Raw genomic sequence first — 24,987 nt, forward strand, 5'->3', positions numbered from 1 at the left:
AACAGACAATGCTTACATTTTAAAGATGAAGAAAGTATAAATCAGAGAGGTTAGGCAACTAATTCAAAGTTGCACAGCTAGAAAGGTCAGAGCCAGAATTCAGAGCCATGGGCTGGGCCCAAGTTCTCTCCATTTCTTCGTACTGGTGGAGTAGAAAGGCAGTGTGGTGAAGAGGACAGAACCTCAAACTGCCTTGCTGTGTGAGTGAAGGCAAGTCACTTCCCCTCCCGGCTTTGAGGAACTTGACCAAGCAGTCTGGAACTGCTCCTGGGAGGCAACAACAGAAATTAAAAATTTCAATGGGGACAACTACCAGTTTTTGAGCAAGTTCTATGCATCAGGTCCTGCAACATCCATAGGGAGCCCCTGAAGGTTTTCTGAGCAGGAGAAGGGGCACAGCAGAGCATCCCTGAACTCTGTTTGCCCCGGGGCCTCTCCTAGTTCCCCAAGACCTCTGGTCCTCGAGTTATCAGGGGAAACAGCTGAAGCTTTGGACAAACAGGAGGGATAGGCAGGGACCCAGGGACATATGGTTTATAAATAAGGGGGCTGGCTGGGGCAGGGAGGATGAGGATCAAGCTGCAGGGAGAAGCCAGGAGAAGGCGTCAGGGGACAGCCGGCCCCTCCTTCACGGACCACCTCTCCCACCCCGGGGGGCAGGGAGCTCTTGCCCCACCCCCAGGGCCTCAAAGTGGGGACCAGGGCTACTTTCTCCACGAATCTTCCAGGCTCAGCCCAGCTGCCATGACTGCGCCAGCCACCCTGCTGTGCAAATGAGAGCTCGGTGCCTAGAGAAGATGGGTGCGGGCAGTTGGGTAGGGAGAGAGGAGGTGGAAGGGAGACGAGAGGGACGTCTGTACCTCACGTGGAACACAGTGGTGGCCTCCTTTCTTACCTCTCCCTGTACATTTTAACTTTTTAAAATTACATTGAAAAATAACATATTTATACAATAATATATGTAGCCCATGGGCTCTGGAATCAGACTGCCTGGATTAGAATCCAGGGTCTCATATCAGCTATGTGATCTCCAAAAGAATCACTGGTGCCTCAGTTTCCTCATCTGTACAATGGGGACCCACCTCACAGAGGATTAAATGAGCTCGTGTATATAACGTGCTCATTAAAGGGCCTGGCACATAGTAGACTTGATATAAGTAGTAATTATTGTAGAGCTAAAATATTAAGTTTAATAATATAGTAAACACCCACGAGTCCATCACTCATCCCCCAAACTAGAACATTTCCAGTAATTTGCATCTAGCTGTGTGTCCCCTACTCCCTGGAGACCCCTTAGAGGTATCTACTATCTTGAATTTTGTGTTTATCATTCCTTTGCTTAAAAACAGGTTTTATTTCTTTTATCATGCACACATATGCGCCTAATCCATCTGTTGTTTAATGATCCTCTTTTTGAGATTTATGGAAATGGTAGCATATTGTAGATACTTTTCTGGGGTGTTCCCTCCATCTTCAGTTTCTGAGATTCACCCATCCGTCACCTGTGGCAGGAATTCATTTATTGTGGAGAATTTGCCACCCTTGGCTTCTCCCAGCTGCTCTTGCCCTCTCCTGACCACTGGCCACACTGTAGCCAGGGAGAGTCTTGCGCAGAACAGATCCCACCACCGGTGCTGCTACAGCCTTGGAGCCTTTCGACCTCCACCCTTGCAGCCCTCTGCTGGCCCTCCTCAGCCCTCAGCCCAGTCCCTAGATGCAGGGCCACTTCCCCGTCTCCCATTGCTCTGGGAGGAGTGGCTGGCCAGGTAGCACCCTAGCTTTGCTTCTGACCATCTGTGTGACCCTGGGTAGGTCTCCTGCCCTCTTTGGGCCTCTGTCTCCCCACCTGTGAGGAGAGTGGGTGAAGGAGTCCATCCTTCCTCGGCTACAGAGTCCTTCCTCTGCTTGCAGGGGGCACCTTGCCCCATCCAGAAAGTAAGGACAGTGTGTGTGGGGTCAACCTCGTTCTCTCCTCTCACTGGGGCCCGCAGGGGCACCTTTCCTCGGTGAGAATCCCACAGACCTCTGGGGACTCTGCTCCCAGCACCTTCAGTTCCTGTGTAATAATCTCTTTAACACCAAAATAAGCCACTGAAATTTTGAATCAGAACCTTGCAGTGAATGATAGCATGGAACCTAGGCCACAGACAGCACCCGAGGCTGGGAACCTGGAGACCTGGGTCCCAGTCCCAACTCAGAGAACTCACTTCCCGTGTGACCTCGGGCACCTCAGCTTCTCCTCTGCAACATAGGGGCAGTTATCCATGCTGGGCATGTGCCAGGGACAGTTATCCCTCACACAGAGCACCTCTCGTCAGGCCTGGCTGGAGATAGCCTGCTCCAGGAGGAGGGGCAAGTCTCAGGGAAGTTTAAAGTTTATAAGAAAGGAGTTATCCATGCACACATCAAAGCGCCTTCTTCAGTTAGAGGAAAACAAAGTGTCACATCGTCCTCATGTTGCCTCGCTGAAGGCCAGTGCTCTTCCGGCACCCCACCGCCTTGTCCGCACCTTGTCCCGCCCTGCCCCGCCCCCATTTAGCAGGTGTTCCTGCGGGGCCATAATTTCTGCTCAGGGGAGAAATCCCTTTGGGACTCAATTGACCTAAAAAACTTAGAAACTGATTTGCCCTCTGAGCCCAGAGAATATAAGTATCCCCGGCCCTGGTCCCCATCTTGATCCTGACCCTGGCTGGAGACTGAGCCCTGCCTTTGACCCCAGTCTGAGCCCCAAACCTGGTCCAATCCAACTCAGACCCCAGATAGATGGCAGGCTGACCTGTGACTCTGGACAGAGATTGAGCCCTGACCCAGGCCTCAGGCAGAGCTGGGTCATGAGTACATGTGAGAATGATTATGGCTTCAGGCAGCCAGAACCCCTGCGGAGCCTCAGCTAAATGGGGTGCCCCCTCAGACGGCCAGGGATGGGGCTTCTGTCCGTAGGGATCCATTCTGAGGCCCCAGCACCCCAGCTCCTGTGCTAGCCTGTTCCTGCCCTTGAGGAAAGGACAGACTCAGGGAACAGGAAGAGGGGCTAAAACTCAGCCAGGTATACGGCTCGCTCTGGCCTTGCTCTGAATACCTTCTGTCTGAAGCCCACCCGGCAAGGGAGATCCAGGCCAAATATCCAGAAATAGCTGCACCCTGAGGCCTGTCCACCAGCTACAAGACCCCAGCCCCAGTTATGGACACGCCTGGATCCACCTGAGACCGCTTTCCAGCTCGGCCCCTCCTGCGGGAATCAGGAAGAGGCAGCAGTTGCTCAGAATCACCACCAGGGGGCATCAGACAGAGGCAGGACTGAAAAGCCACTGTGGCTGGGTTCCCTGGGAGTTTTGCTGTGGGTTGGAGGGGCTTTCAGGGAGGACCTTGATGGTCTGTTTAAAGACGCCCAACTGCTTGTGGTGCAAACATATCCCACCCTGACATCTACAATACCCACCGGTGACAAGGAAAAATTAAACACTAGCTACTGTGATCTTTTACATTTAATTTTAATTTTCCAAGTAGTGCACAAATGCATTTTTCTTAAACACTGGAATATCGGAGTTAAAGCGACTGTTCCATCTGACCAGTCCTCACATTCCATAGCCTGTCCCTTTCCTCTTTTCTCCATTTTTAGGATTTTGATGTGGGAGCTTCCAGACATAAAAAAAAAAAAACTTTTATATATACCAATATGTAAGATTTTCCCACATATAATTGTATCATCCGTGAACAGAGATAATTTTATTTTTTCCTTTCCAGTTTAGGTACCCTTTATTTCTTTTTCTTGCCTAAGTATTCTGGCTAGAGCTTCTGGTACTATGTTGACTAGAAGTGACAAAAGCAGACACCCTGTCTTGTTCCTCATCTTAAGGAAAAAGCTTTCCGTCTTTCATTACTGAATATGATGTTCACTGTGGGTTTTCATATGTGGCCTTTATCATGCCAGGGAAGCTCCCTTCTGTTTTTAGCATATGGAGTGTTTTTATCTTGAAAGGGTATTAGATGTTGTCAATTGATTTTTCTGTACCCGTGGAGATGAGCATGAGTGCTTTCCTCCTTCACCCATTAAAATCTAATATTTTGTATGTTTTGTTTAAATTTCTTGCTGTTAAGGTAGAAGGAGAGTAAATCATTCTCTTGTTACTCTGTCTTGTAGGGAAGCAGAAGTTCCTCAAGTATATATTTTTGAAATCCCTTCATGTTGATACAAATAGAATTAGTTTATCCTTTCAACGCTTTACAGTATTCTGTTGTATGAATATATCACATTCTATTTAGCTATTCCATTATCATTGGACATTTGTGTTGTTTTCTGGGCTTTACTACACATTGTAAATAATACTGCCCTCTGGAGCAAATATCTAGAAGTGGAACTTCTGTTTTATAGGGTATGTTCATTTATAGATTTAAAAGATTATATTATATTGCTTTTCAAAGTGGATATACCAATATAAAAGTACCATTTCCCCACATAATTCCAAACATCATATTATCAGACATAAAATTTTAGGCAATGTGATAAGTGAAAAAGAGTAACTCATTATTATTTTCATTTTCATTCTCTTGAGTATTAGTGATGTTGAGCATTTCTTCATCTGTTCATTGGTCTTGTCTTACTTATTTTCTGAATTGCCTGTTTATATCCTTTGATCACTTTTCTATTGGGTTATTTTTCTCCTTATCATTAATTTGTGGGTATTTTAAAATACATTTTTGATACTATATCTTTGTCATTGTTGGTTGCAAATATTTCTTTCAGCCTGTAGTTTGCTTGTAGTTTTATTTATGGGGTCCTTTCTCTTTTTTTTTTTTTTTTGCGATACGCGGGCCTCTCACAGCCGTGGCCTCTCCTGTTGCGGAGCACAGGTTCCGGACGCGCAGGCTCAGCGGCCACGGCTCACGGGCCCAGCCGCTCCGCGGCATGTGGGATCTTCCCAGACCGGGGCACGAACCCGTGTCCCCTGCATCGGCAGGCAGACTCTCAACCACTGCGCCACCAGGGAAGCCCTATGGGGTCCTTTCTTGAATATACGTTTTCTTTAATACTGATGTGGTCAAACTTATTAATCTTTTCTTTATGGTTTTAATTTTGTATATAAGAAGGTTTCCTTTCTTCTGAGGTTATGAAAACAAATTTCCATTTTTGGAAGAAAATATTATTCTGTTGTTTTACAGTTGGAACTTTAAGCCTTCTAGAATTTATATTTTGTGAATGTGAGCTAGAGAGGTAATCTTATATTTTCCGTACAAAGAATTGATTGTTCCTTCTTTGCTGATGAATCTAGGCTCTATGAATTAGGCTCTGTATGAGGTACTTTATATGCCTTTCCTCATCTGCTTATCCCATCAACCCTACAAGCAAGGTATCATCCTCATTTTTCAGATGGAAAAACTGAGGTTCAGAAACGTTAAATAACTTGCCCAAGGCCACACAGCTGGTAAGTGGTGGAGTCAAATTTTGAACCCTGAGCAGATACGGAGATAGAGATGGTAGTTCAATGACCCTGGCCCATTCAGAAGGACAGTGGGCCTGGGGGAACATTGGGGAACACAAACGATTAGACCAGGGTCTCTCAACCTTAATTGACCTTTGGAATGGATCATTTATTATTTTTTAATTTTTTTATTTCTTTTTTCTTTTTAATTTTATTTATTTTTGACTGTGTTTTGGGTCTTCATTGCTGTGTGCAGGCTTTCCCTAGTTGCGGCGAGCGGGGGCTACTCTTCGTTGCGGTGCGCGGGCTTCTCATTGCGGTGGCTTCTCTTGTTGCGGAGCACAGGCTCTAGGCGTGCGGGCTTCAGTAGTTGCTTCAGGCAGGCTCAGTAGTTGTGGCATGCGGGATCTAGTGTGCAGGCTGAGCAGTTGTGGCGCACGGGCTTAGTTGCTCCGCGGCATGTGGGATCTTCCCGGACCAGGGCTTGAACCCGTGTTCCCTGCATTGACAGGCGGATTCTTAAGCACTGCGCCACCAGGGAAGCCTGGATCATTTTTTAGATGGTTGTGAGGGCCATCCTGTGCGTGGTAGGATGTTTAAGAGCACGCCCAGTTTTTATGGTTTTTATCCCTTACATAAAAATAGCACCGTGTCACACCTCCTCCCTACCCCCTGACCCCTGGCTGTGACACTGAAAACTGACTCTAGGCATTGCCAAAGACTCCCCAGGCAACAGAATTGCTTCTTGTTAAGAATCGCTAGTTTATATACAATGGAAAATTACTCAGCCATAAAAAGAAACAAAACTGAGTTATTTGTAGTGAGGTGGATGGACCTAGAGACTGTCATACGGAGTGAAGTAAGTCAGAACGAGAAAAACAAATACCGTATGCTAACACATATATATGGAATCTGAAAAAACAAAATGGTTCTGATGAACCTAGGGGCAGGGCAGGAATAAAGACACAGGTGTAGAGAATGGACTTGAGGACACGGGGAGGGGGAAGGGTAAGCTGGGACGAAGTGAGAGAGTGGCACTGACATATACACACTACCAAATGTAAAATAGATGTTAGTGGGAAGCAGCCGCATAGCACAGGGAGATCAGCTCGGTGCTTTGTGTCCACCTAGAGGGGTGGGATAGGGAGGGTGGGAGGAAGACGCAAGAGGGAGGGGATATGGAGATATAGGTATACGTATAGATGATTCACTTTGTTATATAGCAGAAACTAACACAACATTGTTAAGCGATTATACACCAATAAGGATGTTAAAACATTAAATTCGTTACAAAAAAAGAATCGCTAATTTAGATAATAATTACTAGTAGTATTAATATCAATTATTAGCCCTCAGTAATACTAATTGACATAATTATCAACAGTGATTACTGCGGTATTTGTTCTTGGGCTGTTGTCTCTCTGTAGCTAGGGGACAGAGGCTCTGGCTCTCCCTTAAAGATACACCTGGTCAGTGCTCTGCTTCCGGCACTGCATCCTCGCTCAGCCCGTCAACAGAGGGGCTCTGCTTCGTCCTGCAAGTGTGCGAGCTAGTTGTGGTGTGAGACCTGCCCCAGGTCATGGCCAAGCACATGAAAACGCTTGTGCAAGGGCAGGAATGTCTGGGCTGGGGACGCTTCATGTTTTCTTTTCAAAATATTTTTCTTTGTTGGTGATGAGCACAAATGGAAAAATAAAGCCCTGCTGATGTAAGACGATTCCTCAATCCAGACGTGGCAGGGGCAAGGAGCTTCATCATTCATGATTCGAGTTAGGCTGTAAACACGTCTGTGTCACAGTGTCTGGCCTGTCAAGCTCTGGGAATGCAGACCTGCACACAGATGTTGGGACCTGCCAGGTACTGGCACATTCAGGGCCCTTGAAGATCAAATGTGCTTTTTCCAGTTGCCCCGGTGCCGTGGAGGATCCAGGGCAATTTAGAACACTGTCTGTAGCCTGGCCAATAGGGATTCCTCATTTTAAAGTCTAAAACGATAATAAAAATAACCAGGCAATGAATATGGAAAATAATCTGAGCTGTTGTGTAGGTCCTCTTGTTTCTGCCCCTGATAACAGTGGTTTTGCCCCATTCAGGATGGCTTAGCTCCATGAATCTTCTTGCACGTTTCCTGTTTTTCTCTGTTGCCATGAGGACTTCTGGAGAGACTTGACAAGGCCCCTCTGTAAAATCCAGAGCCTGGACACCTGCAGACTTCACCTCGCCGTCCAGGCTGGCATCCTTGCCGGGAACAGAAATGAGGTTTTGCCGATACGTCACCTTCTCGACCAGCCCACATGTGTGCTTCGTGATTACGCAGTCCTTTTCTAAGCTCATTCCTACTTTCCAGCCTCCACTGACACCCTATCCACCTCTGCTGGGTCCCCAGGGCTCTGAGTTCACCCTCCAGCACTGTGGATGAGGCTGGGATCACAACCAAACTGGGGGCCCCCTGAGGGTGGGCCCAGGCCTTCTTCTTCTTCTCTGAATCTCTCCAGGGTGGGCCCGCAGAGGGCTGGGCTCAGAGAAGAAAACGATAAAGAATACTGACCTACTGGGGTAAGAGGTGTCCTGTGGCTGTCATTTCTCTGTGACCTTGGTGTCAGGACAGACACAGGCCGACTTACAGACAGAGTGGAGGGGGGCTGCAGGGGCCCAACCCGTTTCTGCTGGGAACGTGGAGTCCCACCCCAAGGCTGGGGCTGAGATGGGCACGGTGTCCTGTAATCCTGGTGAATATTCAGCCGTTCTGTCCCCTTCGCTGGCTCCTGCCTATGCAAACAGCCACCTGGGAAGGGGAGGCAGACGGTGTGCTGGCAGCGGCGACAGGAGCAGGGGACAGTGGGCAGGAGAGCGGGGCTCACCGAGGCTGACCGAGGAGCCGTGGCCACGCCCCTACCATGGACAGCAAGGTGTGGGGTGCCTGCATCCTCTGCTTGCTGCGCCCCTTACCCATCGTGAGTAGCCAGCTCAGACCCTCCTGCCCCTCCCACTGGGCTCGAGATCTGGGAGCCACAGGGCCGTACTGGGGTCCACCCTTCACCAGCACAGGAGTCTCTCTACCAAGCCAGTGGTAGCTTGACTTGGAGAACTCTTCATCTCCTCCGTGGCCCCCTCCTCTCCTCCCCCACCCTTCCCAGGCGGCCTACTCATCCCTGGGGAGCTCTGACAAGCAAACGGTCCTTCCTGGGGCTGAACGGAATTTGCTTGCCCGTTGCTCCCCCCAGGGACTGTCTGCACCCTCTGGGGGCCACAAGACTCTGTCCCCAGACAGTACGTCCGCCTCCCCTTCACACCCCAAGTCTTATCCACACTCCCTCCTCCGACAAGCTTCCCAGAGCCCTCTCTCTCCCCACGAGCCCTGGAGCCACTCCGTTTGGTTGCTTCCTTTGAAGAGGGTGTGGCCAGGGACTGAGAGGCCCTGGTAGTAAGTGGTGAGCAGCTGCTCCCCTCCGGCATTTGGGGGACACTTCCTCGCATGATACGCCCTGGGGCCCTGAGAAGCTGTCCAGCTCGGAGGCCTAGAGGGCTGGAGAACGGGCTGCCAGGAGGGGGTCCTCTCTGAATGTGCCACATTTCCCCAGCATGCTTTCCCAGAGTGAATGCAAGTGACAGGGACGCGGGGACCAGGATGGGAGACACAGGTCCCAGGGAGGCAGCTGCAGCTCCCAGGGGCTCCTGAGAGCCCGCGGGGACTGAGGGCTCCCTCTGCTCCGCTGGCTTGTGTGTGAGTGTGTGTATGTGGGCGGGGGCCCGAGCCGCGCCTCCCAGGCACGGTGCTGCAGCTGCCCCTCACGCATGGCCTTTAGGCTTGAAAGCTGGAGCCGTGAAACTAGCTGTGTGATCTGTGCAAGTCCTTTCCTGAGCCTCACTTTGTAAAAGAGCACAGTATCTGCCCCCCAGGGCTGCTGTGCATGAAGTCGGATCTGACTTGTCAAAGGCTGGGCATGGGGTGCAGTATGGGAGGCTTCTACGCCCTCCCCTCTTCAGTGAGGGGTGCCTCCTGCCTCTCATCTGTGTGCACCCTACAGTGAATGCTCTATTTTTAGGAGGGGAGACTGAGATCCCGTGGGGGTCATTCAGCTGCTGGTGTCAGGGTCAGGGCCGGCACCAAGTCACTGTTTCCCAGTGTGGCCTCCATCCTGCACAGACCCCGGGTTAGCTGTAGTCACGGTCAGCAAGGCCGAGGTACACAGGGTGACAGAGTCTCCCCTCAGGAGGAGTGGGTCTGGTACAGGGGCCAGATGATCCCCGAGCCCTAGGTGAGTGGGGCGGGGTTTGGGTAAGTCTTGGAAAGGTCCACCGTTCCCCACCCCGTACCGTCTCCACCACACATCTGGGTCATGAGTTGGGCTTCCCTGAATTTTCCTCCCCTTAGGAACTGTGAGGGCTGTCTGTCTCTCCTTTCGGTGGGAGGCTTCCCACCAGGGACCCTAGTTCTTTTGGCCTCAGTGGTTCCCTAGTCAGGCCCTGAGAAGGTACCCCAGGAAGGGATGGGCTGCAGACGTGGAGGGGGTGGAAGGGCAGACGGAGCCTGCAGTCCCATATCAGGCGAGTCTGCCCTCCCCATCTACCCGCTTCTGACCATCAGACTGCTACTGGGGACATGTTGGGGAGATAAGACGGGGGCTCTGCTCTGAGATGGCTCCTGGGTCCCTGAGTCCCGGGGAGGAAGCCAAGAGGCACCACCAGGTTGGAGACCCAGAGCCTGAGCGGCAAGTGGAATCTGTAACCTGAGGTGCCAGGGGCCCAAGCAGGAGGTGGCAGAGCTGAGCCCAAGCTGGATTTGGGCGAACAGGGTCAGCAGGTCAGGATAGGGGTGTCCTTCCCCGTAGGGCAGGGCTGGTAGGGGTGAGCCTACTTACTGGGCTGGGTCTCCGGGTCCTCTCTTAGCCCACTGGCCTATCCTTGGGTCCCTTCCATGTGGTCACCTACTGTCCACTGTCCCCACTCTGGTGTTTGAAGTCCCTTCTCTCTGACCCCAGCCCCTGTCTCGCATCCACTGTGCTCTTTGCTGTGCCTGGATTTCTGTCAAAGGACACTGGGCGTTAACTAAACACCTGCTGATACAGACCCTGTGCCAGACATTGGGGCTTGTGTGTGCGTGTGGGTGTGCGTGTGGGTGCGAGGATGGCCATGGGAAGGGCTCTCCCTTCACTCAGCTCAGCTGTATCTGCCCACTCCCTTGTCTGTGCACATTCTTTGTCCCCAGTGCTCTTTTCCTCACCAATTAAAAAAAAAAAAAGCTCCTTTTGTTTCAGGTCCGGCTCAAATGCCATCTTCTCAGTCCCTGTGAGAAGGGCCACCCTCCCTCCTATAGTGCCTGTCCTGCCTCTGATCAGCTTGTATTGGATCTATCAGGACCAGGTTTTAGCTCCCATCCTCACTCCACGCCTCCCTGTGAAATCCCTGGGGACAGAAATCTACGCTGATCCAATTTGATGTGCCTGTTGTACACAAACGTGGGCTATGGATCATGTTCACAGTGTAAGGAGTGTGCCTTATAAAGTTGGGTTCCCTCACATGTATCTGTCTGGGGCTGCGCCCTGTTGGACAGTCCATTTCAGTTTTTCTCCAGTCTGGGGCAGTGGGAGGGAGAGGTGTTAAGAATTCCTGCCTTTGACTCCCAGCTTCCTAGAGAACTTGTTAAAATGCAAAGTCCTGGATCCAGCCGTAGATCTCTGCATATTCTTGGTTCCACCCCAGGTGATCTGCAGTTAGATTATGAGGTACATTCTCAGAAATACTGCTGGAGGGTTTCCAGAAAAACAGCTTCTTTACCAGCTTCCAGGGATCATTCCCTGTGGTCACTGGGTGGCACCAGGCGCTGGGAAACTCCTAAAGTGTAATCCTTCCTGATTACTGAGTCACACCACAGACCCATTATCCCTCCATGTATCTGTCCATTACCTACCCGTCCATCTTCATGTGCATGCCCTCATCCATCCACCCGTCCACCCCTCCACCCATCCATGCATGTATTCACGCATCCGTCGTCTATCTATTCACCTACCTATTGTACGTGTGTTCACTCATTCTACCAGCCAGCCACACAGTTACCCGTTCATTCATGCATCCGTGAATCCACATTCATCTCTTTCACCTCATTCATCTACTCATTCACTTATCCGTCTATCCTCTCACTTACTAATCTACCCATTTTTGTCACATATCTTTGCCAGGGTACCTCTGAAAGCAGAGCCTGAGACAAAGGCATCGGTGTAGGTAGTTGTATTAATTTCCTGTTGCTGCCGTAACAAATTACCACCAACTTAGTGACTTAAAACGGCACACATCTATTTTCTTACAATTCTGGAGGTCAGAAGTCCAACATGGTTTTCAGTGGCTTAAAACCAAAGTGTTGGCAGGGCTGCATAGTGCTTTCTGGAGACTGTAGGGGAGAACTCGCTTCCTTGTCTTTTCCAGTTTCTAGATGCCACCTGCATTCCTTGGTTCATGACCCTACACCTCCAAAGGCAGCAGTGTAGCATCTTCATCTCTCTCTGTCTCTCTCTCTCTCTCTCTCCCTCATACACACACACACACACACACACACACACACACGCACACACACACACACACACACACACACACTCACACACATACTCCTCTGCTTCTGTCAGAATATCTCCTTATCTCACTCTGACACTCCTGCTTCCCTCTTATAAAGACCCCTGTGATGACATTGGGTCCACCCAGATAATCCAGGATAAACGCTCCATCTCCAGATCATTAACTTAATCACATCTGCCAAGTCTCTTTGTAAGGTTGCATAGTCACAGGTTTCAGGGATTAGGACATGGACATTTGGGGGGGCCATTACTCTGTCTACCAAGGTACTTTATGCAGAATTGCCTTTGGGGAGTGGGAGTACAGAGCAGGGGAGTAAAACAAAGAAGGAAAAAAGGCTGCTACACGGTTGCATTATTGAGTTGGCCATCTCTGTGAGATCTTCTGAAGACTTTTGTTTAATGTGACTCAGAACTTACTTCCATGCAATGAAAAGGGGAAGCAGCCGTCCAAATCTCTATTCTCTCTGCCTCCCTCCCTTCCTGCTTGTCTGCCTTTCGTCCAAATATCCATTAAGCATACCTGGATGAGTCGGGCCCTGTGCTTAAGAGCACGGCCGTGGAAATGAATCAGGCTCTATCTCTGTCTTCAGGCCATTAGACCAGCAAACCCAGAAGGAGCATCCAGCTGGCTTAGCTCATCCCATTCACTGTCTCCTGCAGGTACTGGGCCACGTGCACCCAGAGTGTGACTACATCACCCAGCTGAGAGAGGATGAGCGAGCTTGTCTGCAAGCGGCAGAGGGGATGTCCAACTCCACCTTGGGTACGTGGCTTGGGAGGGCGGGGGTGGCTTGTCACGGATTTCCTGATCTCCTCCAGCCTCCCATTCAGGATGGTGGACAAGCCTGTCCCCGGGGCTGGGTCTCCTCTGCTCCCATCTCGCTGTCTAGGCTGCCCCAGGACCTGGGACGGGCTGCTGTGCTGGCCGACGGCAGGCTCTGGCGAGTGGGTGAGCCTCCCCTGCCCGGCTTTCTTCTCTCACTTCAGCTCAGAGCCAGGTGAGGGGCGATGGGGGTGTGATGGGGGAAGGGGGGGACGCGGAGGTGACATGGTTTCATCTGATGGTGGCGGAGCGTGGTGGCCACACCCCCGGCTTTGGGGCCAGGCAGACCTGGATTGAGCACTGCCTTCCCCCTTCCCCTCTTTCAGTGTGACCTTGGGCGAGTCAGTCACCTTCCCAGACCCTCAGCTCTCTGACCTCCCGCGACCCGGGGAAAACAAGAGCACTAACTGCGTGGAGGGTGGGGTTAATGATCGGGGCTTGGCAGTGCTGAACTCAGGGCCTGGAATTGAGTAAATGTCTTCTGGGAAGTTGCCTGCTTCACCTCCCTGGGCGTCTGGGGTGGACGGTCCCTCCAGGGGCAGAGAGGGCCTCCTTTCTCCCTCCTGCCCTTAAGACGCTGGAGGTCCAACTTGCTACTCTGCTTCTCAAGGGAACCATTCTTTCAATGAACAGAAGGTGAGTCTGAGGCCAGAGAGGAAGTTCCTAGACCGTGTCCCAAGCAGGCTGGGCCTGGACCCCAGGCCTCTGGAGAGAAGGCTCCTCTCTCTCTGCTGCAGAGATGGGCTGTCTGTGCAGACCCTGCCAGGGTCACTCCCCGGCTCCCCAACCTCTCCTGGGGAGAGGAGCAGCTGTCCTGACAAAATCTCTCCTTCCCCGCCTCGGTTGCCTCCCAGGGGCCGGGGCCTTGAAGCGGGATTGCACCATCACGGGCTGGTCTGAGCCCTTCCCGCCCTATCCTGAGGCCTGTCCTGTGCCCCTGGAGCTGCTAACTGAAGAGGTGAGAGGCTCCTGGCGTCTTGGAGGAAGGGTCGCCGTGGATGTTTGATTGGGTGGTGGACCGCACAACTGTAGGGGCCGCCATTCCCATTGTAACCAGCAGGTTGGAATATCCATTACAGCACATTTCCGGAAGATGGCAGCGTCTGGAACAGAGGGGGTCTTGTGCTAACTTGCTCTAGGGTGACAGGTGGACCATGCAGCTAGGAGGGAGAGGGGAGGCAGAGGACGGGGAGGGAGATGTGTTGGCCACCGTCTTCTTTCCTCCTTGGCGTACCCTCTCTGTGCCCAGGCCTCCAGGGCAGGGAGCTGAGGGTAGTTCTGGGAAACAAAGGCCCTTAGTGGTCCTGGGCAAGCTCCTTGCCCTCTCTGGCCCTCAGTCTGTGGGCAAGCGAGAGAAACCAAAGCCTGGAGTGATGTCAGTGCCCCCTAACCTAGCCGGCACACCCCACGCTTCCAAATTGAGCATGGCCTTTGCAAGGGCCTCCACACCCATAATCCCATATCTCTTTCCCCCCAGCCCTGAAGGCAAAGCACGAGTCTGACATTTTTTCAGATAAAAAGACTGAGTCTGGGAGGGGCGATGATTGCCTGCAACCCTCAGGGGAGCTGGGTCCCCGATCGATCCTCTCCCCGCAAGGCTGCACGCTCTGTCCCCATCTCCGGAGTCCAGGCTTGACTTTGATGGATCCAAATCCTTGGTCTTGGAAAGAGCTTTTCCTTGCAGCTGTCCCTGGCTGTCCCCTTTATTTGGGGATGCCGCGTTCCCAAGCCAGTGAGCAAGCTGGATGTCAATAAACAAGCCCGATTTCCTCCTGAGCTTTGTCACTCCCCGGGGACGTGCGGTTTCTGTGGCAGCCTCCCCTACCCCCAGCGACAGCCAGAGTTAAGCATCTAGCTCCCCTCCCCCTCCCCCCACCCCTCCCCTGCTTCCTCACCAGCAGACAGGCTGCAAACAAAAGCTTCGCTTCAGTTCCCGAGGGAGTTTGCTGTGGTCCCTACAGACTCCCCTGCCCCGACATGGGCAGGTTCGGGATAGAATTGAAAATGTCACCTGCTTGATTGTCAAGCCTCCCTTTCCTCAAAGGCCCGGTTGCTGAGCGTTCCTCTGTCTCCACCCTCCCCAGAAATCCTACTTCTCCACCGTGAGGGTCGTCTACACCATGGGCCACAGCGTCTCTGCCGTGGCCCTCTTCATGGCCATCACCATCCTGGTTGCCCTCAGGTTCGCCATCCTCATCACCTGCTCCAGAACCTACGCCCTCCGCATCGTCCACAGCACCAAACTTGAACCCTTACCTGGATATGCAAGACGTTCTCAGATCTGGCATCAGCCATTTCTAACTTTTCCTTTCCCTTCCCCCAGGAGCAGACCCCTCCCTTCACACTCCAGGTCTGGCTCCCACCTCTACACCTCTGCTTGTGTGGAACTTATTCTATTTGCTTGGAATGCCTGCCTCCTTTTTTCTCAGTGCCCTCATATCCGTTAACATTCAAAGCTCAGCTCTCATCTGCCTCAAGAATCCTCTTTGGCTCTGCTGTGAAGCCCTTCTTGGCTGATTCAACCCTTTGATCTTTGCCCTCTCAAAGCCCCACCTCACCCCACCCCCCAGCCTGGCCTGCGCTGTTCTCTGTCTCTTGGGGATGAGCCGCCTCTCTCTGATCATCAGGGGGCTTCCCCGGGCAGGACCCTGTCCTTTCTGCCTCTGTCCTCCACACCGTGAGCTCCCTGAAGGCAAGGGACTGACTGCTATTCTCTGCCCTCTCACCTACACTGAGCCCAGCTGTCCTGCAAGGTTATAGCTGAAGCCTCAAGTTCAACGCAATCCATGCAATCCAACCTGAGGCAATCCAACACAAGTCAATTCAGTTCGCCTCCCGCCCTGCTCAGCCTCCCCAAGCCCCGCTTTGAGCACACCCGAACCACCTCTCCCACCTTGCGTCCTGGTCCTCTCCCCTCCTGTCCCCTCCAGGAGGCTCCACTGCCCCAGGAACTACATCCACACCCAGCTGTTCGTCACCTTTATTCTCAAGGCGGGAGCTGTGTTCCTGAAGGATGCCACCCTCTTTCACGGCGAGGACACGGACCACTGCAGCTTCTCCACTGTAACAGCCATGGGTCGGGGTGCTGGTGCGGGTGCGGGCGAGGAGGTTGGATTAGAGATGCAGATGTGCCTGTCGGGGTAGCAGGGGCTGACCCTGCGGCTCCCGCTTTGCTAACGACAGAGCGGGAAATCACCTCTCCCCTTTCCTCCCCCTTCCTCCCCCTTCCTCCCTCTCAACGGTGCCCATCCACAGCGCTTCCCTTATTCCACTCTCCACTCCACATTCTGTATTCCTGTTCCATTCCCCATCCCATATCCCAACCCGGACCCCATTTCACTCCAGCCAGCCGTATCCATTTCACACTTCCTCCGAGCACTGTCTCTCTGTGCTGGGCGTGGGTATGTCAGGGCCAGGGCAGGGCCGTGTGCCTCCCTTGAGGAGCACCCCGGGTGCCTAAGGGGACAGATTATACCAGATTTTATGGGACCACTAGGTAGAGGAGAGGGCTTCGGGGAGGAGATAGCTTTGGAGCTGGGTGGGCAGCAATGATAGGGAGGGAGTGGGGAAGGCCAGGGTGAACGTGTCCAGTGTGAGAGGACCCGCTCTCACGGACAGGAGAAGCTGGGGCAAGTCCAAGAAACAGGGGTGTCATCCTGGAGGCAGGGAGGTGGGCTATGAGAAGAGACCAAAAATAAGGGAAGTTGGGCTGAGTGTGGTGGCCCAGCACTTACCAGGTACTCTGACACCGTGCTGGAAATGAACAGCTACATGAATGAACAGGTGACCTTCATCCGTTAATGAAAGACATAATAATAGTATCTGTATCGAGCACTTATGTGACAGGTGTTACGCTAAATGCTTTACATATGTTATCTCCTTTTACTTCCTACATCTATTTTCATTTTAGTCCCGTATGTAGATGAGGGATGATTGGCGATGTCACCCGGCAGCTGAATGGTGGGGGAGGGGCCAAGCCTGGGCCATTCTGAGCTCAGAGGCGAAGCTCCTCACCCGACAGAGGAGCAGAGTCATGCAGTGAACGCATGAACGCATGCACGGGTGCATGCGCGTACGTTCGCAGGATGGAGCAGTGCATGAATAAATGGTGTTCCGTAGCCTCAGCTCTAGGGATTGACGAGCTCAGGAGGGATGCGGTGAGAGGAAAAACAGTAGCAATTCGTATACAGGGTTTCCGTTTAATCCTTATGATGAGGCACGAGCCGGCACTGGAAGTTTTTCCTTTTAGAGATGAAAAGCTAAGGTGTGGGAAGGTTATCCAGCTGGTAAATTTGAACGCAGGCTGTCTGGATCTCAAATCTGTGCTCTTAACCACCACATTACCCTACCACACACCCCTCTGGGGCAGCCCAAGGTGGAGGAGACCTGGAGGTTTGGGGCCTGAGTGGGGTAGGGGAGACTTGGCGGGGCTCCAGTGGATGTCCAGGCTCTGAAGTGCCCAGCCCCTGGCCCACAGGTTCTGTGCAAGGTCTCTGTGGCCACCTCCCATTTCGCCACCATGACCAACTTCAGCTGGCTGCTGGCAGAAGCTGTCTACCTGACCTGCCTCTTGGCCTCCACGTCACCCAGCGCAAGGAGAACCTTCTGGTGGCTGGTCCTTGCTGGCTGGGGTGAGCACCGAGGGCTGGTTTGGGCACTGTGCGGGTGTTGGGGGGTCGGGGATGCCCAGGGAGCTCACACCAAGGTCCCTTCGTCTCACTCACGATGACCCCAAGGCCCAGGGAGAGGAAGGGCAGCCTACAGTCCTACAGCAAGTGCTGGAGTTCAGGGCCAGGTTCCCGGTCTCCGGGCTCTCTCCTGGTTCCGCCTTCACAGTGTCCTGTGTGACTGGCTGTAGTGGGGGGAGGTGGGCACAAGATGAAGACCCCTTACTCGTGTCTTTTCTGTACCCCCTCAGGGCTTCCCCTGCTCTTCACCGGCATGTGGGTGGGTTGCAAGCTGACCTTTGAGGATGTTGCGTGAGTCTGGGCTCTCTCTTCATCACACCCGTACTGGGTCCCCATAGGGCATGGACTGGACGCTCAGGCAATGAGGCTGTCCTCCAAGCTGGGAAGAGGAGGAGAGCTCCCAGGCTTGGGAGAGGGGTGGGAGATGCAGTCGTGGATCGCACAAAAGGGGCTTGAGCCTGGGCACGAAGGGGGTGCAGAATCTCAGGGTTTGGGGCTCAGGGGGTAGGGGGCTGTAAGTGGGGGCTTTCTGGAACAGGGGGCGTGTTGGAGCCACAAGAAGGCAGCAAACAGACTGAGTTTTGAGAAACTCAACCACCTAGGTGGAGAGAAGCAGTGAACCCAGCTTGCATCAGGGCACGCCTTTGGAAAGTGCCTAAGTGTCTGAGAGGACATAGACAAGGCTGGCTGGGAGTAGGGTGAGGCTAGAAGGTTCAAATTCCAAAGTGAGGAGCCTAGAGGCTGGTAGGTAGAGAGGAGGGAGGAGCATGGGTGCCACAGAAAAGGGCTTTCCAGCAGCTGCACTCTTCCCACCCCATCCCACCTCCCCATCAGTCCCCGCCTGTCCTCTCCCCAGGTGCTGGGACCTGGACGACAGCTCCCCCTACTGGTGGATCATCAAAGGACCCATCGTCCTTTCCGTTGGGGTCAGTGCCTGGGGCCAGGGTCCTCTGCTTTATTCAGCCAACCTCCCTGGGTCCACGGAGCAGCCATACACAGCAGGAAACATGACTCCAGGCTGGGAGTCAGGACACATGGGGTTCCAGCCTGGTTCTGCCCCAGATTCTCTGTGAGGCCCTCTCTGGACCTCAGCAGCCCATTGGTAAAACCAGCGCTCAGGCCTCTTCTAGTTCAGAGCTTTGATGAGTCTGGCGCCCTGGTTGCAGATCACCTACCACTGCAGTGAGACTGGGCTGGGAGAGCAGAAGACGCGGCAGCTGAAACTCCTACCTGCTCTCACGTGGAAGACAGGGCAGCTAGGACTGGTTTTTGTGGCCTGGGTGAATGTACGCATTTTTGTCAGTTTTGCAGTTGTACAAAGAGAAGGCCACATGCTTTGTGCCAGAGAAGAGCCTGAGAGGTGCTGGAGGCAGGATGGCAAGGCCTGACCTCCCACCCTTGGTCCTGGGACTGGAAAGGGAGGGGGACCCTGAGCCCCCTATGGGACTGTCCAGTCTCAGTCGACAAGGTTTAGAGCAATGACCTGCACATCCATCTACCTGCACATCCCTGCCTCTCAAGGATTTGAGGTTTCTTGTCCCCAAAGATGTCCCACCCCAGGCCATTTGGGTCACCCCTGACCCTTGCCTTCCACCTTCCTACACCTCTAATTCCAGGTGAACTTTGGGCTTTTTCTCAATATTATCCGTATCTTGCTGAGGAAACTGGAGCCAGCTCAGGGCAGCCTCCACACCCAGCGTCAGTACTGGTAATGTGTGTGTGTGTGTTGTGTGTGTGTGTGTGTGTGTGTGTGTGTGTGTGTTTCCGGGGGTTCTGGGGACATAACTGGAGTAGGAGTCAGCATGGTTCTCTTTTATGCATGATTAGGCATCCATGATCCTGGTCCAGTGCTTGTCCCTATGTCCCCAGAGAGAATAGATACGGTTCCTGCCCTCCAGTAGGTCACAATATAGGAAGAAAGGGGCCCCAAACAGCCAGTTGCCAGGCCAAATAGGCTGATGAGTGTTGGGATCAATTTCTACGGGAGCCTGTGGAAGGAGATCCTTTCTAAACAGATGGTGGGGTTGGAGTACAGTCTGGGAAGACTTCCTGGAAGAGGTGTCTTTGAACTAGGCTTTGAAAGATGCGTAGCCTTGACTAGAATAAATAGAGACAAGAGAATTTGGCAGAGGGAACAGCAAAATCCAGGGGCCCAAAGTAAGGAAGCCCACGGTGCATGTGGGGAGTTCTCCAGGGTGGCTGGTGTGTAGAATTTATATGGGAAGCTGGTGGGAAGTGAAAGTAGGTAGGGGGCCCATGGGACTTTCTAATTCCTGCCTTGGGCTTGTTTTTTTCTGCAGGCGTCTCTCCAAGTCAACCCTTCTCCTCATCCCGCTGTTTGGAATTCACTACATCATCTTCAACTTCCTGCCTGACAGTGCTGGCCTGGGCATTCGCCTCCCCCTGGAGCTGGGACTGGGTTCCTTCCAGGTGAGGGTCCCCACAGCACTCAATCCTTCCCTCTGAGTCCTTGGGCAGGAGGAAGGTGCTGCCGCCCACAGGCTTGATTGATTTCATGGTAGAGTGAGGGCAACTAGGCTTGTTATTCTTCCTTCCAGCCACTCATCCATCTATTCAAGTATCCATCTGTCTGCTTTTCTCCCATCCATCCATCTCTCTATTCATTCAACTACTCATGCACCTATCTAGATATCCATCCGTCTACCCATCCATTCATCCAATCTATTCAGCATTTACTGAGCACCTATTATGTGTCAGGCTCTGTGCTTAATACTAGGGGATGCAGAAATAAAGAGAATCAGAGAAACAGGCCAACGGGGCCAACAGTACAGCCTTGGCAGGCTTGCTATGACAATTAGATGTGACAATATGCCTGGCACATGGTAAGTGATGAATACGTCTACTTTCCCTTTTCCCAAACACTTGGTCCAAGTCACAGCCTGGCGGAGAGTAGGGGAAAAAGGTAGTAGGAAGACTGCAGACACCCTGAGGCCAGGCCAAGGTGATGGGGTCCTTTCTCTTTGGCCCCGCAGGGCTTCATTGTTGCCATCCTGTACTGCTTCCTCAACCAAGAGGTATGTGACTCAGGCTATCCTTACTTGTTAAGCCTTCCCTCCCACCAGTCCTAAGGCTGCCTCTCTCTTGCCCAGCCCCTGTAAATCCCCGATCAGGCCAAACACTGAGTCCTGCACTCCTTTGTGGAAATCTGTCCTGAGTTTCTGGATCAAGCTTAACCTGAATACTTCCTGTACACATCTTTTATCCATCCCTCCTCTGGGCTGGGCCAAGGTTACTGTCCATTCAGCAGGAGGTGGAGAAGGCCTTTCAGGGGTCAGAAGAGGGATCCAGGGGTGGGTTAAAAGGATCCTTTACTTCTGTGTTTCTAAAACTGAACGAGAGAGAGTGGGGGAAGGAATAAGTCGGCTCCTGGAGAGACAGGGACAAGACACAGAGGAACCAAGAAAGTCAGAGGTAGACATACAAAGTCTAGGAAAATAAATTCAAGTGCAGAGACAGGGAGGATGATGGAGAGAAAAGCCAGGGACTCTGAGAGAGAGCACCTGGAGGGGAGATGCACAAAAAGAACAGACCAGAGATGGACAAACACATGAATAGACAGAAGAGATGGTACCGGTGCACATGTAGAACTATGGAGAGATGGTAAAGAGGAGTGAATTATAACATCCCGCCCAGAAGACATTTTGCATTTTTCCTTTAGGACAGACTTGCTTTATGAGGAGTGGGAGAATTTAACTCAGTGCCCCAGACAACCAGGTCCTGTCGCTGTGTGCACAGGCAGAGTCATGGGCTCCCTCTGGTGGCCAAGGATTTGCTGTGGGCTCTGCGTTCTGCTGGAGACCTGGATGTACATAACTGTACCCCAGCTGTGGAGCATTGCACCCCCCCCTATTCTGCCACCACTGTCTCTTATTGGCTCCCTCCCCTCTGACATTCTTTGCTCCCATCCTAGCCTTTCTGAGTCTTCTGCAGCCTTATCTGGCGTCTGGATGCAGACGCAGTATCTGGTTGTAGTGGCTCATGGGCCCTGGGGTTGCTGAGAGGGGCAAGGAACAGCCCTGGACGAGGTGGGTGGGATCTGGAAAAGGGGATTCCACAAAGAGTTGTGAAGGGATCTGTCCCAGGAAGAGGTTTGGGGACCAGATTGTTAAATGCCTCTGGAGACAGGGAGCTTACTACCTATCAATGACACTTTCTATCATCAGGAAGCTCATGTTTCCATTCAAGCTTTATGTTGAATGGAAATCTGTCTCCTTTTTGTCTTTGTCACGGCCTAAATTCAGCTCTGTCAGAAATGTCACAGCCTCTCAGCCCCCCTTTTCTCCAGCAGCTCCTTGGAGAGGTGAAGATACAGACACTCCCCCCACCCACCACATCTCCCAAGTGGCTTTTCTTTCAGTTACTCTCAATCCCCTCAATTGCACCTCCTCAGACAGAGTTTGGAGGCCTCTCTTCCTTCAGATCATGTCCCCTGGACAGGTTCCCAGTGGCCACCGTTCAGCTCAGTGGGCAGGGGCAGGAATGAGCCCCAGAGCAGGGGATGGTCTAAGCTTTTGGGGAAGACAGAGTCGTTTTTTGGCCAGAAACTCAAGAAAGCACCCATAAATATCTTTAACTGGGCCTAGACAAAGGCAGTGCTAAAAGAGAAAGGAGCCAAAGGGAATATTCAGAAATACAGGAAGGAGGAAGTAGTATCCTCTAGAGGTAGTACTTAGCAGTGGCTGTGGCCAACCATAGCTTCTCCGGCTCCAGGAATCCCTGTCTGTGTTTCTCCTGCATGGTCTCCCCCTGCACCCTCAGCCCTACTGGCGTTGAGTAAAGAAGTGGCAATGGGACCTTCCTAACATCCTCCCTCTTGTCCTTGCTTGGAGGTGAGGACTGAGATCTCACGGAGATGGCGTGGCCATGATGCTGAACTTCTGCCAGCCTGGAGGACTCACGCCAAGTGGACGATGCCTTCCCACTCAAGGGCGAAGGTGCTGACATCTGTGTGCTAGGCTGGCCACATCACGTGACTGGAATCCACACCTGAACATGGGCAGCTACACGGACCCACCATCCTTCAGAGGAGTGGGAGCAGTGCCCCCTGGGAACCCTCAGTTGACGCCTCCACCCAAGCTTCTGCCCAGCCTTTCTTCCCTGTCCTGCCCCTGACTCTTTTCGCCCGGGTCTCTGTGGGTCCACCTCTGATTTCCTTGGTTCCTGTCTGTTCTTCTCATGTTCCTCTTCCTGGAGTCTGGGCCATAGCCCAACACCAGAGGAGCCAATAAACTTGTAAATGAATAGATACACATTTGAGTGAAACCGTGCGCCTCTGCAGGGGAGGGATCTGTAGGCTTTATTTGAACCCCCGGTGCAGACGTGCATTTATCGCGTCTCAGTTCATGTCACGTCCCCATCACTTGTCTGTGCAAGGATCCTCCTGTTTAATTCATTAAAAAAATGTATTCTCTTTTGTCTCTACCTGCACTCCCATTCCCCTCCTCCCACAGGCAAACATTCCAATGTGTTAAATGTGAATTCTTGTGTTTCTGTGTTCTTGCAAAATGTGTAGTGTTGTGTGTGTCTGTACTTCTAATTTACATAAATGCTGTCGGTTATAGGCTTCATCCTGCTTCTGATGTTTTTCCTCTCAGGTCGCTGCTTTTAAGACATCCACCCTTACTGCTACGTGCTCATCTGGTTGCCTGTTTTGACTGCCGTATGGTGCCACAAGGTGTCACCGCCCACGTGTGACCGTCCTGTCTGCCCCTGCCTCTAGGTGAATGTTCACATGCTTGTGTCCTCATGCCCCCATGCCAGCAAGCCTTTCTCAGGGACACATACCACAGAGTGGAAGTGCCAGGTCAGCGGTTGTGCCTTTTCTTAACGTGACGGAGTGGTGCCAGATTGCACTCCAGAGCTCCGGCGAGATCTCCACTCCCACCAGCAGCTCTGTCCACACTAGGCATTACCCAGTCTTTGGGTAAAGAGATCATGGCTGATGTTTATTTTCTTTTAAAATCCCTTCTATTTCTCCCAGATGCCCTACAATGAGTATGAACTGCTTTTATGATCTGAGACTAAAGGAAGAAATGCATGGCAGGGTTTTTAGACTGTGGCCACACTTTGACATTTGTCTGACCAGGAAAGTGCTGGGCAGCTGGGCGTTTATGGCCAACAATGTGACCTTGGGTTTCATATGGCTGCATCTCCTTTCACTGGAACCCCTGTGACTGTAAGGGCAAGAGTGGCCATCAGAAGAGAAGACAATGAGCAGGGAAGGCTGAGGTAGTGAAGGAAGGCTTCCTGGAGGCTGGGGAATGGAGCTGAGTTCTGCAGGACAGATCTACTGTGAGTGGTTCAAAAACGGGAGAGATTTCGTTTTAATAGTCAGAGTGGTCTGAAGTTTTTGTTTTCCTAAACCCTGGGGAGGGGCTGTGCCCTTCTATTTATTTATTTTTATTTTAAAATTTTATTTATTTTATTTTTTGCTGTGTAGGGTCTTCTTTGCTGCACGTGTGCTTTTCTCTGGTTGTGGCAAGCGGGGGCTACTCTTTGTTGTGGTGTGTGGCCTTCTCATTGCGGTGGCTTCCCTTGTTGCAGAGCATGGGGTCTAGGTACGCGGGCTTCAGTAGTTGTGGCAGGCGGGCTCAGTAGTTGTGGCGTACGGGCTTAGTTGCTCCGCGGCCTGTGGGATCTTCCCGGACCAGGGCTCGAACCTGTGTCCCCTGCGTTGGCAGGTGGATTGTTAACCACTGCACTGCCAGAGAAGCCCCTCCTGAAGTCTTAACTGGCATCCGTAGTGGTTATTTAGCAGTTAGTGTTAGCAGGTCGTGGTGGTAGCAGTGCTCGAAGCAGAAGCTCACTTTGTGAATTGTCCATCCCTTCCCTAGAGGTTTCATCTATGGCTGGAAGTCTACTCCTTGCTCCGTCCAGTTTCTACTGGAGCCTCAAATTCCCACCACTTTGCTAGTCTCTTCCACTACAAGGATCCTTTGCCTGGGGCTACATTGAGGGTTTCTGGGCAGATTCCTTGATTGGTAAACGCTTCCCTTCTCGGGGCCTCAGCAGGAAGCAGAAATAAAGTAACTCCATCTGCAGCAGGAAGGAGTCGGTCAATAGGTGACTTCTGAGAGCTTTTCGAAAGGGACATTGAATTACAGGCAACAGAGTTGAGAAGAGCAATGCTTAACTTGGCCACCAGGTGGCAGAACAAGGACGGTCAAGAACATTGGCTGGGCTGACCAAGCTCCCTGATGAGGCCCCAAAGCTGGAGATGGACACAGGGCTTCCAGGGCCTGGCCTGGGCCACAGTGAGCCTGCAGGGCTGGTGGAAGAAGGACCTCGTGGTCTGGCCAGCGTAGGGGGGCAGGAGGCTTTTGGAGGAGGGGGTGAATAGGACACCCCCAAGTCCTTCCGACCCCAGTCTTGAGGAGGAAGAAGCTGATAAGAAGAGTGAGAGCTGAAGGGATAGGAGAACCTGTGCTCACTGGAGTCTCTATACAGGGTTCACACCAGATGGGAGG

General features: G+C 52.3%; 1 protein-coding gene across 3 annotated transcripts in view; it reads left to right on the plus strand.

Moving 5' to 3' along the window:
* The window catches only part of GHRHR (growth hormone releasing hormone receptor), a 31,626-nt gene extending 8,189 nt beyond the window's left edge, over window positions 1-23,437 (plus strand). The window contains exons 2-15 of one of the 3 annotated variants that reach the window (XM_024755024.1): window positions 8,219-8,374; window positions 12,650-12,752; window positions 12,880-12,987; window positions 13,667-13,770; window positions 14,897-14,994; window positions 15,743-15,881; window positions 17,290-17,443; window positions 17,731-17,791; window positions 18,357-18,426; window positions 19,117-19,208; window positions 19,801-19,930; window positions 20,494-20,535; window positions 22,351-22,455; window positions 23,241-23,437. In XM_024755024.1, the coding sequence (XP_024610792.1) occupies window positions 8,318-8,374; window positions 12,650-12,752; window positions 12,880-12,987; window positions 13,667-13,770; window positions 14,897-14,994; window positions 15,743-15,881; window positions 17,290-17,443; window positions 17,731-17,791; window positions 18,357-18,426; window positions 19,117-19,208; window positions 19,801-19,930; window positions 20,494-20,535; window positions 22,351-22,455; window positions 23,241-23,348 (1,371 nt within the window). In that variant the 5' untranslated portion in view covers window positions 8,219-8,317 and the 3' untranslated portion in view covers window positions 23,349-23,437. Of the gene's footprint in view, window positions 1-8,218; window positions 8,375-12,649; window positions 12,753-12,879; window positions 12,988-13,666; window positions 13,771-14,896; window positions 14,995-15,742; window positions 15,882-17,289; window positions 17,444-17,730; window positions 17,792-18,356; window positions 18,427-19,116; window positions 19,209-19,800; window positions 19,931-20,493; window positions 20,536-22,350; window positions 22,932-23,240 lie in introns of those variants that run through there. The other 2 variants (XM_024755026.1, XM_024755025.1) reach the window with 2 other exon arrangements.
* The last annotated feature ends 1,550 nt before the right edge of the window (window positions 23,438-24,987 follow it).

This window comes from Neophocaena asiaeorientalis, unplaced genomic scaffold, assembly GCF_003031525.2.
Source record: "Neophocaena asiaeorientalis asiaeorientalis breed wild unplaced genomic scaffold, Neophocaena_asiaeorientalis_V1.1 scaffold36, whole genome shotgun sequence".
NCBI classification, from domain to species: Eukaryota; Metazoa; Chordata; class Mammalia; order Artiodactyla; family Phocoenidae; genus Neophocaena; species Neophocaena asiaeorientalis.